Raw genomic sequence first — 13038 nt, forward strand, 5'->3', positions numbered from 1 at the left:
CAAAACTGGAGCAAGACTTTGTCTCATTGCTCAAAATACCAATGAAACTGTAGTCTCACAACAGAAATGGCAGGAGTTAAAGCTTTGTGTCTCAGTATTCTCCTCTGAAGTTTTAAAATTCTGGATTCTGAAAAAGCCGTGCGGTCAAAACTCCCACAAAAACTTTAATTTGTAAGGGAGCCAATAAAACATTATTTTAATCTATTTTAAGTGCTTAGAATATCTCTTGCCATCAAATGCGAAATGAGATACTATCAAGAGACAATATGTTCAGTTAGACTGAAATGTACCTGGGAAATAAAAGGAGACTGGGATTTGAGGTCAGTCTGCAGGTTGGTCTAGTGTGTTGAATCAAGATATGTGCAGGAAACTGGAGCAGTAGAACTAGAAGATAAGGTTAGAAGACTCAAGTAGAGGTTTTAAAGACTTCCTTATTGGAATTAGCCAATATTAAGAATGATAACAACAAATAAGCCCTGTACATGTCAAGAAATAGGGCTATCTTGTAAAAATGAGATAAAGTTTGATGAAAATAATCTCACTAGGAACTCTGGGATTGTTGAATTTAATTAGTGAAAAAATAGATGCAATGGTAGCTCTTTATAGTTTGGTTTTAGATACCTTTGTTATGCTGCTAATTTCAGATTACATCTATATATATGTAATAGCCCTGGAGTCTTTGCTGTTGGAATTGGTTAAGACAGAAATAATGGGCTGCAAGTGAGATTGTTCCTCCATCAGGGTCCTCTGATTAACAAGAGACCTGGTCTCCTCTGTCTTTAAAGATGACTATTTTATTAGTTTGGAATAGTTAACAGTCAATAAATAGAGAGTAAATCACGCTATTCCTCTCTGACATGGTCTTCTTACTTAGCATACATGGTCTGATTGTGTTAGCTTGTTAACATAAGGGAACTCTCTTTTTTTTTTTTTTAAAAAAAACTTTGTGATAATTCTGCCTGTCCATGCTAGAAAATGTTGCCCTTCAAGTTCAACTGCACATTAATTTGAGGCTGCAAAGATGATGACAATGAAAACCTGGTAAATTATTGTGTGATTAAATTGTGTAAGACCTACTTATGCATGCTTACTGATAATACAGGAGGTTCTATATCATCAAAATCACCTTCACTTATTAAGTTCTGGGCACCAGTACCTCATGGCTTATGGCAAAAAAAATAACTGAGCAATTAATCATATTTTGTTTCACACTGTCTGATACCTGAACTGTTTCATGATAAAGAAAAAAAAGGGTTCTGCAGACCAGTTTGATGTAGCTAATCAATCTTTATTTTTTTAAGTGATAGAGACAAAAGTTTGCTTAGGGCTGCCCTTTTTCCTTCAGCTGTAAGTTAAGGACTGGCTTTGCTGTTGGCATTCACCAGCTGCTACTATGCCAGGCAGCCTTCAGTACTGGGACTTGGTTAAGCATGCTGTACACTAGCCTTTGTGTTCTGCAAGGCAAGTTCCTACTCACTGGAGTGGGAATCTTAGCCTTTTCACTGAACTGGTTTGGATAACTTTTCAATCCTTTATTTTCAAACAGTTGCTTTGATAGAGCAATTGAGTCATGGAGGCAGTTCCACTGTGATCTCAATGATCTCTCCCACTGGATAACGGAAGCTGAAGTGTTACTAGCTGAAGCTCGTGGTCCAGATGGCAGCCTGGAGCTGCAGACAGCTGGACTGCATCAGCAGGTATGTGTGATTTGTGTGGAAAACAAGCAAGCTGGAAAATGTCTAGACTTTTGTCTAAAATTGTAGTTTCCTGTGGAGACATGGATTTGCAATGAGGCTGTGCAATTACACTTTAAAAAGCAGTAAGTCTTAAAATTTCTGATTCAGTTGCAGTTTAAAATTGTTCTTGGGGAAGAGCTCAATTACTGCTTATAGTGTGAGCATTTATGGTGACTCTTAGTATGGATGGATTTGAGATAATTTGGTAATTCAAATGTTGGCATAATTTTTGCCAGTTTCTAAATATATCAATTAAAAATCGAATATATTGTATCACTTACTTTTGCCTCATAATTAAAAATAATGGATCCCAACGATGGCTAGTTATAACTGCTCATGCTGGCAAATTTTTTTAAACAATTGAGTTCTGAAGATACTCCCTTGTATAAGCAATGTAGAAAAAGAGAAGATTCTAATTACTGATCTTTTAGGTTTGATTTTTTCAGACTTCAGTTCTGGAATTTAGTTCCCTGATCTCTTTCTAGTTATTTTACTTCTTTTTAAATAAGAAGAAGAAAGCATAACTTAAAGGGTTGGATTTTTTTTTTTTCTTTTGAGAATAATAATTGTCCAATTGTTAAGTGTGTTGCGAAAGAAAAATAAGTTCTAAGACACAGCTTGTGTTTTATCCTTGTTGCTGTTTGGAGTTTTCTTCTAGGGTATTTCCCTTCTCTTTCTTGAATTATCTTATTCCTAATCTAGTTGCAAATAAATTTTTACGAACAATGTAAGATTTTTGTAGTGGTTAAGGATATGTGAAGGTTTCATCCTGACATCATCTGATTTCCTTTAGCTTAGGTATCTGGGACCGTGCCAGCACAGCCATAATTATCCTAACTAAAATACTCTGATGCTGCAAAAATATTTAGGGACATAGGTTATGAAAAGAATTGATTAAAAAAGTCATACTATCTGTTAGCACTACTAGAAAGTGCTGTACATTAAGAGAAAAGGAATCAAACATAAGTATACATTCTGACATTGATATTTTAAGTGAATTCTTGGGATGCTAAGTAGGATTCAGCAGCCTATTCTTTGTCACTATCATTTCATGACACTCAGAAAATTGAACTAGATTCAACAACAGAACCTTAATAACTTAAATCAACAGCATCCAATTTTAAGTAAGATGGCTTCAAGTGCCATGCAGATGCACCCAGGATTCATCCTGTATATAATGAGGCACAGATCAAAGTCACTTTAGGTGAGTAATAAAATTCTGTGTGGCTTTTATGTTTCTGACAGGAACTTGAAGAGGGAGTCAGCAGCCATCAGACCAGTGTTTCAGCACTGAACAGAACTGGGGAAGGGATTATACAGAAACTACCTGCTACAGATGGGAGTTTCCTACAGGAGAAGCTGGCAGGACTGAATAGGCGCTGGAAAGCAATCACTACAGAGGTCATGGATAGACAACAGAGGTAAGAAGTTAATAAAAAATTGGATGTCTGACAAGATCTAATGAGGAGAATCTCATTTAGAAGACTCTGAGAGTTAGTGCATTCTATTGCCTGCTGTCATTAATCTGAATTTTCCCGACATTGAGCTCTGTCTAGCACAAATTTCACATAATGCACCTGCAATTGACTGCTTAGTGAGTCTGTTTTAATACAACCCACAAAATGACAGCCACAAAACTTATTTGCTTAAGGTTTTCCTTTTGTTTTAAAATAATGTCATTGCTAAGCCAGACTTTTTTTAAGAAAAATTACTCACCTTTCTCTGTCTGAAGCTGAACTGTAAGTATGTTACCTTGATTTCTGTTTTAGCATTGAAGAGATACACTAATTGAAACACTTGTATTGTTCTTGAATTTTCACATACTATAAAGTAAAATCTTTGTTATTACATGTTTTTGACATTTCCTGATACATTTAGAAATGTAATAAGATCTTTGTTAATTATTTAGTTTGAGAATTTTCACTAAAGCTTTATGTGATACAGTGAAAGTCTTAGAAATTTCCCTAAAACCTCCAAGGGAAAAATTCAATGGCCACATAGTGGCTTAGAATGATCAGGCCTGGAGGTGTTGTCATTATTATCACTGGTATTTAATGTTTTCTGCAGTCTCATAAGTCTATTTTGTGACTTTGGATCTGAAAGTTGTCTGTTTTTAAGGTAGTGGTATTCATTTGCAAGTATCTTGCATTTTATCTTTTGATGATAAAAGTGAATCCATGAAAATGCTCCAGGCACTGAAAAACACTTGACTGTGGCATCAGAAGTAATGTAGTACTGACATGCTGTATTCACTGCAGAAACTCATGTAGGTTTTTTGTTTTGCTTTTTAAGGCTAAAAGGAGATAATCAGCAGGTGATAGACTATAGAAAGAAGCTTGAAGAGCTGCGATGCTGGTTGGAAAATGTAGAAAATGCTCTGGACACAAGATTTACATTTGACCATGAAGAAAACTTGCAAGAATTACAGGCAAGATTGATTAGTGTGTTTATGTGCATACACGTGTTTGTCTTGTGCAAAGCATCAGGATATGTGTTTTGAGGAGGGGAATTTTTCTCTTGTCAATCAATAGCCAAAGAAATATGGTTGGGTGAGACAATTTTATGTGATTACTTACATAGGCAAAATGCATCTCATAATGAAGTTGGGTTGAGTTGGTAGCTATGTTATCTAGCCAGAAGATGGTGTCTCTGTGTGGGAAAGTGAGAAATATATGTACTACTGATAAAATTTAGGAATTTCATTGGAGATGGTTTGTCTATGTCTACTTTATAACTGTCAGAATTTAGCAAAAGCTGATAAGCTTAAATGGGAAGTAAGCACAATTGTCCCATGTACTGGGCAGTTTTAATACTTTGTTGCATGTGTAAGATTTTATTTAACCTGCTTTTTAAACTGTAAGAGGTTTGGCCATTTCAAGTAAGTTGTATGCATGTGAATGTATTTTTCCTACTTCTTTTGTCTGGCTTTGGCAACAAGGCATCTGGGGGTTGTAGAATGTGTGAAAGAGAATGCTTCTGAAATCCTAAAAGAATGGGAGGAGTAGTCAGTCCAACTAACCTGCCTGCTCATTTTGTAAAAATTATCAATTAAAGACAAAAGGCAACAGAAAAACCAGCAAAAAAATCCAAACAACCTCTGTTTGGTGGGAAGGCTTGAACAAGTATGTCTAAATGATGTAAAGTAATTGCAGCTTGCTTAAACAAATTGGCTCATGTCATTGAGTATTTGCTATCTGACTATCATCATAGTGTAATTTTGCTTCTCTCTACCTTAATATAGATCTCTGAAGTGAAAGATAGATCTGGAACATGGGGGGAAAGAGAAGAGTTGCTAGGGAAGCACTGCTAGGGAATTGTGTACTGTTTTGGCCCTGTGGAAAAGGGAGTATGTTTTCATTTTGGTTATGTATAGAAATGGAAAGCTGAGTTTGCAATAAAACAGATACTCAGTAAGGTTTTGGGGATTGTTCAGAGTTTGACTTTTTTGTCTAGTCAAATAAAGAACAATGAGAAAAGGATATGATGATGAGAATAACAGTGATGTTAACTGATCAATCAGGAATAAATACAGTCTGGGAATGAGATGAGCTTAAAGGCTGGTATTAGGGAAATGGGAATAACTGATGTTAACTGATCAATCAGGAATAAATACAGTCTGGGAATGAGAAGGATATTTCTAAATAGAGCTTCTGGAGAAGCCTCCAATTAAAGAGGTTATAGCATGTACCTTAGAATCCTTCTAAGGTAGACCCTTGAAAGTTTACAGAAGGCATCGCTTGGCATAATGCTTATCCTGTCTGTATTAGGGAAATGGGAATAACTGATGTTAACTGATCAATCAGGAATAAATACAGTCTGGGAATGAGAAGGATATTTCTAAATAGAGCTTCTGGAGAAGCCTCCAATTAAAGAGGTTATAGCATGTACCTTAGAATCCTTCTAAGGTAGACCCTTGAAAGTTTACAGAAGGCATCGCTTGGCATAATGCTTATCCTGTCTCTTCACTATGCACGCCTCCATAATACTTGTGTGACAGATGTTAGTATAAATACTGGGGTTGGATAAAGATGATGTGTACTTGTTATTGCATTTTTTTTATTCTAGTGTTCTAAAAACAAAGTTTGAGATACTCCACGGTGCTTCTGGTCTGTGGGCAAACGATAGCACAGTTGATTTAAAGTCAGTGGGAACACAGGCATGAGGTTTTTTGGGTTTTTGTAAGATCTGACCTGCACTTCCATGTTAAAAGACAAAAAAAATCTGTGGATGGTTGATCAAAATGAAGTTTTAAGGTTATGTTTAGTTTTTAAACACCATTAGAGTATATCCTAAGAGTAAAGTACCTTGTAATGATCCACTATGTACTTGTATAATGCATATCAGGCATAGCTGTTTAGCTTTTAATCTATTTTTTAAGTGAATTAAGGCAACAATTTTGATTGGCAATGTGTTGCCTTTTGGATACATGTGGTGCATCCAGACTTGATCAAACAAAAGGATACTGTGAGATGAGAATCAGTGTGCATGATGTGAGGCTGTACCTTGTGAAGGTACCTTGACTATTTGTGGTTTTGTAGGTTTTTTTCCACTTAACAATAAATGTTGATATTTGAATAAACGTTTTAATAATTTCTAGATTGAGCATAGAATCTAAAATAGAGGCTTTTTTGTTACATATTTTCAGAGAATCATATAAATACTTAAGGAGGGGGGGAGGTTTTCTTTTACTTAAGCATGTGTAAATTTTACCTTAGTCTAAAACTCTTCCGTCCCTTTTAGGTCTTAAGTGAAGAGATGGAATTACAGGGCGACAAACTGGAATGGCTGAACAGAACTGAACCTGAAGTGCTTTTGGATAAAAATGTTGATCTTCAGGAAAAAAACAAACTTTCCAATTGCCTGCAGTCCCTCAACATGAGGTGGAATAAGGTGTGCATTTCTTCAGCGTTGGCTACCTGAAGTTGAAAATATAGTGGCATACTTGAAACGGTTGTTTTCCTTTTCATGTATCTGTGGTGTATACATAAAATGACTTGCAAGCCATGCAGACTTGATCGGGAAATGCACCCCAAACCGTTTCTATATGAAGATATTAGTGGACATTTTTCCCACCAGACTGACTTAATTTAGTTAGCTTAGGATTTTTTTGTTGATTTTTCTGTTGTATTGGCTTTCTTTTAAAAGGTGGATCAAAAATATCTATCAGCTGGATCAAAAATACTTCACCTATTGGAGTCAAACAGTAATATGTTAACTTGAAATTGAGTGAGTCACAATAAATCTTTACTGTATAGGAAAGCTGAATGTTTTCAGCAGTTAAGAGGAAAACAAATGAAGCTGTTATAAAGCTTGGTGATAAAATCTTATCAGGTATGTCTGGGTTTCCTCTTGAGCATAACTGCTGTAAATTAGAATCTGCTGTGTTCAACCTCATTGGCAAGTATATGAGAAAGAACTCACTAATTGGAGTAAAACCAGGTTTTTTTCTAGCAGATCCTGGAGATACAAATGAAAAAGAATAGAATTATTTGAGATTATTTTATGAATCACAGAGGTAAGAATGTGTTGGAGAAAGGGGCTTTTTGATTGTACAGGGAAGGGAAAAAAGTTGTGTTTTTACCAAGTCAGCCATGAAAATGGGGATTCCCCCTTACTTTGTATATTGCGTTTCCATCACTGCCTTTTAAAAAGCAAATAGGCCAATTTGTGTTTACTACAATAGAGTTCAGTAGTAACATTTCCTCATTTTAAAATTTATTCCCTATTTCTCTACTTTTATGTAACTTATGACCACAAATCATGCTTTGCATCATCTTTTCTTCCAAGTATACTCAAATAATGAGTCAGTTTTGGTGATTAGACATTAAAAATCATGTAAAGAGCTTGTCTACAACAATTAATTTATTTTCAACATTTAGGTATGACACTGGCATGTATAAAAAACCTCCCACTTTAGTGCTTCTTGGTATCTTAATTGGTTTTTAATGGATAACTTGAAATAATTGAAATGTCTGAGGCATGCTATTCTTGCAGACATGTCGTAGAGTATTTTGTCTTCCAATAAGAGATTATGTTTTGCTGTTAATATAGGTTGTGTTACTGGTTTAACTCATCTCTGTTGGGCTGTAGGTATTCAGAGAAGTGCCTGACAGAGTAAGAGAATTGGAGGCATTTGTTGGGCAATCTCGTCTTCTTACACAGACAAAGCCTCCTGGTAAGTGATCAGTCCCTCTCTTCTGCTTAATTAGATTGAGTTTAATCCTGTTTGCAGTCAAAATAATCCAAAAAGGATAAACCTTCCCTATGAATTTAGAAAATATAAATAAGAAAAGTTGTACAATGCTGCTGTACTTGGGGAATCTTCACATTACTATGAGAGAGAGGGAATATTTGGGTAGGGAAAAAGTCACTCTACTCTTCAGGACTGGGGAAGTCCTTTAAAGTTCCTCTAAGAGTTTTGAAATGGAGAAATGTTTTAGTAAAACTTAGGCCTCCTCATCAGGAGACAGTGTACTAAGTGGAGAGTAAAAACCAAAATAGCTGTGCTTGTGACAGCTTCGTTCCCTGTGGATTTGTGGTCATGCCTTTTAGTAATTAAGATCCACCAGTAGCTTTCTGTAAAGCTAATTATTTGTAAAGTATCTCCCACATGCAAATTCTTTCCAGTCCTATAAACAAAGGCCATTCTGCATTTTTCAACTCTGTTAGGGACACAGATGAGTCTTTCTCTCCTGCTAAATACTCACCTTCCTGAATCTCTTTAGGGGAAGCTCTCTAAATATATGTTCCTGTATCAGACACTGACAGTGGACATATTTTCAAGTTGTTGGAGGCAGTGCAGCAGATACAGGTTGTAAACAAGATGCCATGTCTCCCTTGTAAAAAAAACTAGGTAAAAAAGACAGTTCTTTGCCTGAAAGAATTTGCAACTTAAACTTCAGTAAATTGACTTTATTTTGGTTTAATTCAGCAGCAGTAAACAAAATTTAAAAGAGGCAAACCAACTTTTGTTTAATCCTTTCAAAGCCTTGATTCAGCTTGTTTTCCTTTCATACAAGGTGTTTGTTAAGTAAAGTTCTTGTGTTTTATTGAGGGAAGTGTGAAATATCCATGCTCCAGCTTGAAATAACTTGATGTTTCTTGGAACTAGAACACAACTTCTGGAGTTAATCTTACTGTTCAGCTCACTCTTCGCTTCTTTGTAGAGTCAGGTTAAAAAGACAGAAAGGATGTAGTAGAACTAGTGGGCGTCTGTCCCTTCTTCAAACTGCTATGTGTTGCCAAGGTAATGAAGCATCTGTTGCGGAAGCTGAACTTAGAATCATAGAATGGTTTGTGTCGGAAGGGACCTTTAAAGATCATCTAGTCCAACCCCCATGTTTGAAATGTTTGCAGCTTAAATATTTCTTTAATAAAAGTGACAGTGGCTTCCACTTAACCTTATTGCAGTCATTTCACTGATTTTGTTGGTAAAAAGCCTTAAGGAATACTTTTGTTAGGAAAAGGCTAGTGTCCTTAATAAATACTCATGCTTAAGTGAATTCTGATACAAGAATGGGGAGAACCTTTCTGTCACACAGTAGAAAAATGAGGAAGACAGTTTTAGATATTTATCTTAAACAAAAGGATTGGTTTTTATGCTTAATAAGGGTCAATTCCCTTTAATGTCAAAGAATGTTTAGCTTCACTCTGTTAGTTTTAATGTAATTTTGCCTTTGCAAATTTTCATCTTGTTTATTTTGAATTTGGGCTGAATCATTTGGGGGCGTCTTTGGCATGCAAGAAAAAAATAATAGCCTTAAGGGGGCAAAAGGAATTTCTGATTAGTTATTTTTTAGTTGTTAAAATACATTTTTTGCTGTGCTTCCTCTGTGTAGATGCTATTGCATATTTATAGGAATTACAAAAAAAAAATGTCTAACTCCCAGAACTGCACGTGTGGTCCTGACTACTTTATCTTTAATGGAACCCCAAACTCTGTTTCAGATATCCAAAAGGTGGTGCTAGCATCTTCTTCATTGGAAATTCCTGTTCAGACTCAGCAGGCTTTGGAACTTTCTGCACCTGCTGATCTGGATAAAACTAGAACTGAGCTGGCTGACTGGTTGGTATTGATTGACCAGATGCTCAAATCAAATATAGTCACTGTGGGAAATACCGAAGAGATCAATCGGACTATTGCGCGAATGAAAGTATGTGTTTTTGTGAAGGCTAGTAGAAAATTTGCTCTCACTTTAATAGTTTTTACATTCAGTAAAGAAATTAAAAGCAATTATATGTGTTTGAAAAGGAAAAAAACCCTGACTGTAACTAAATGTGTAACGTGAAATTTACACTTTAAATGCTGTTTTTACTACACTCCTCTCTCATCTACTATTTCCTGTTCATTCTTGTGTCTCTCTGTGAGCTAAGCACTGCTATTTTTTTTTGTTTAAAACAAAAAAAAAGGAGAATGCCTCCAGAAAATGACATGTTTCTGGCTTTGTGTAGGTAACTTATGCTGAAGATGTTGGAGCAGCTTCATATGTGCTTGGAGGGTGACCTTTGTGGTTCACTGTTCACTGGTTTCTAACGAGTTTTGTTGTGCTGTAGTTAGACTAAACTGACTTCCAGAGAAGATGCCAAAATGATTAAAAGTTGTAACATAAATGCTTTTGATGTAAATGTTTGTTTCTGTTGATAGCTCATGCCGTGCTGAGCCATGACTGAGGGCAGTATTTGTGAGATGTACGAGGCCATTAAGGTTCATTTTATTTGACTTGATATCAAATAACATGAGTAACTGTAGAGTAAAAGCTGCAGGCTAAACAAGTGCTAAACTGTTTCTGTTGAGTGTCTAACATAGTCTGGAATTTGAAAGAATAATATGATGTACAGTAACTTTGGAAATACTTTCTTTTAACTGTGTAGTGTTTGTGATATGGGCCTCTTGTACACTGCCATAGTGAAATAACTATGCTTTTCAGGCATATTTATGCACTGAATAGTCTGACTATTCCTCCCTATCCTTCTTTTTCTCCATCTTCCCCTGCCCCTGCCTCCAATATATATATAAATGATGAGAGCTTGGTAAGAGGAAAATAAGTTATGGAAGAGTGAAAAGTAGATGCTGGAAAATACTGTACAATGACTGCGATATCTGTGTGGTTTGTACAGGTTAACCTTTACCTCTGATTTTCAGTAACTATAATTTGGAATATTTTGCTTTTCAAAGTAGTGCTATAATACTGTGACAGTTCAAGGATTGCAATAATGATGGGACCATCCATATACTTGTATAGACATATACATGTTTTTAAATCTGTGGATAGTACAGATGATGTTAACTAAATTCTACTTTTTTGAGTTAAAAATCATATCCTAATTCTCAACAGATAACAACTGCAGATATGGACCATCGGCATCCTCAGCTTGAATCTTGTTTTACATTGGCTCAGAATTTGAAAAATAAAACTTCCAGTTCAGACATTAGGACAGAGATCACAGAAAAAAGTAAGTTTCCCCATTCTGTGTTTGCTAATACGTTGTTTTCATGGCAATAAAAAAAATCTTCATATAATTTTCTTAAACTCCTGATTTTGAGCCTAGCTAAGGTTGCCTTCCTCGGAAAGAAAAAAAACAAAAAAGAAAACTAGCAGTTAAGTGGCTTTCACTTGTGCAGTCTAATGAAAATTCCTGGAACAAGTATTGCCATTTGTTTCCTTGACTAGCCATTTTTTCCCCATATTTTTGCTGGGATTTCAAAATGTCTGTGAAGAACTTGAGTTATTTGACAGCCACAGATCCAGAGATGAAGACTTTTTTATTTATCAAGAAGAGGAGCTAATCATGTGTGCATTTTTGTTGATCTTAGAGGTGCTGGAAAATTAGTGTAAAACATGAATGTATTGACATAGGACACTAACTTCGTGTGTGTACTTGAAAGTTGTTGACTGAGAGCTAGTAGAGATATAAGTGACTGATAATGTACTTGAAAATTGAATTTCCAATTTAAAGGTCCTCAGTTCTTTTGAAAATGTATTTTACTGATACTTAAGGAAAGAAACATAGAATTGTCACAATGTGAAGCTAAGGGACAATATATTTTTTTTTAAATATTACACTTTGCCAGTTGCTAAGATTAGAAATTTCATGCAGCAGGGAATATCACAGAAGTAAAAATATATAGATATATTTCCTTATGTTCTCTTCTGCAATGTAATTTTCTGTTACTCCATCTACATGAGTTTCTTTAGTGTCTGTTAGACTTGATGGAGATGACAGGATCAGATAGAAATCCCACAGATAGGGGATTTTTCTGGAGGTCTGATGAGATGTCACCTGCTGTCTGAGATTCACAGGGCTATGGATTGGTAGGGGAGTAAGATTCAAAGAAGCTAAAGGAACTTAGTTTTGCAGTCCCTCAGAACTAGGAGTCAAGTGGAGACTTGGGGGAGGTCAACAAGGGGACATCTGGTCAGCACAAAAGATTCTTGATTCTTCTGAGAAGCTGGGCAAGAATTAAAGGAATTGTATGTTGAAAATTTGAGCTCTCGTAGAGTCATGCCCATTCAAAGTGGGAAAAGAGAAGCTGTATATGCTGCCATGGATGAAACTTCTGGGAACCTTTGTTCTATGCGAAGATGTTCTGCCTGCCATGAAACATGAAAAAAAGATGAAGGTTTTATTGCTGCTGGCATTTAGTAAAGTATTGAGAGTAAAGTTTGCTCTTTGAAGAAAAGTGAAGCTCAGGACTGCTTTATGCACCTTGTTGTGTAAACACTGAGGGGAATATACTGATGTCCTACAAACTTCTGTGAGCCTGCTATATGTTGTTAGATGAAGCCTAATTACTCAAATAGCTAGGAGCAGAGAAACAGAGAAAAGCTTCCTTCTCTGGAACTGCTCTTCCAGTTGCTGCATGGACACTGGGGATTGAAAAACGGTCTCATCAGGACTTCTGTCCAATCCTTTTGCCTTTTCTATCAGACTGGTGCCCATGACAACTTTTCCTAGGAACTTACCTATTGAACCCACTGAATCGTATGTGGCTACCAAGAATCTCACTATTTTTCTGTCCTGTTTCACTGGAGATTGAAGAAAGGGCAAATATGTCAGCAGTGCAGAGAGTAAGGTTAACCTGACCATTAATAAGCGAAAGTATATAAAGAAATACTCTTTCTATAATAATAATACTATGTAAATGTCAAATACATGTCTAGTTCAACCACGTTCCTGTTATGGGCAGTTATTTCTCAGGGATACTTTTTTTCCTTCCAGCTTTATGGGAAGAATATGAACACTTGAGGCTTTTCTCTGCAGTTCATTAGCCCAGCACACAGGGTGATAGTCTTTTTTTCAT

General features: G+C 35.9%; 1 protein-coding gene across 1 annotated transcript in view; it reads left to right on the plus strand.

Moving 5' to 3' along the window:
- The window catches only part of LOC103808020 (utrophin-like), a gene marked incomplete at its 3' end in the record, with an annotated part of 123877 nt that overhangs the window by 109042 nt on the left and 1797 nt on the right, over nucleotides 1–13038 (plus strand). The window contains exons 42-48 of the mRNA XM_009080775.1: nucleotides 1547–1697; nucleotides 2982–3157; nucleotides 4029–4164; nucleotides 6477–6626; nucleotides 7827–7911; nucleotides 9684–9889; nucleotides 11072–11189. Coding sequence (XP_009079023.1) covers nucleotides 1547–1697; nucleotides 2982–3157; nucleotides 4029–4164; nucleotides 6477–6626; nucleotides 7827–7911; nucleotides 9684–9889; nucleotides 11072–11189 — 1022 coding nt within the window. The remainder of the gene's footprint in view (nucleotides 1–1546; nucleotides 1698–2981; nucleotides 3158–4028; nucleotides 4165–6476; nucleotides 6627–7826; nucleotides 7912–9683; nucleotides 9890–11071; nucleotides 11190–13038) is intronic.

The sequence above is a fragment of the Acanthisitta chloris genome, unplaced genomic scaffold, assembly GCF_000695815.1.
Source record: "Acanthisitta chloris isolate BGI_N310 unplaced genomic scaffold, ASM69581v1 scaffold18248, whole genome shotgun sequence".
In the NCBI taxonomy this organism is placed as follows: Eukaryota; Metazoa; Chordata; class Aves; order Passeriformes; family Acanthisittidae; genus Acanthisitta; species Acanthisitta chloris.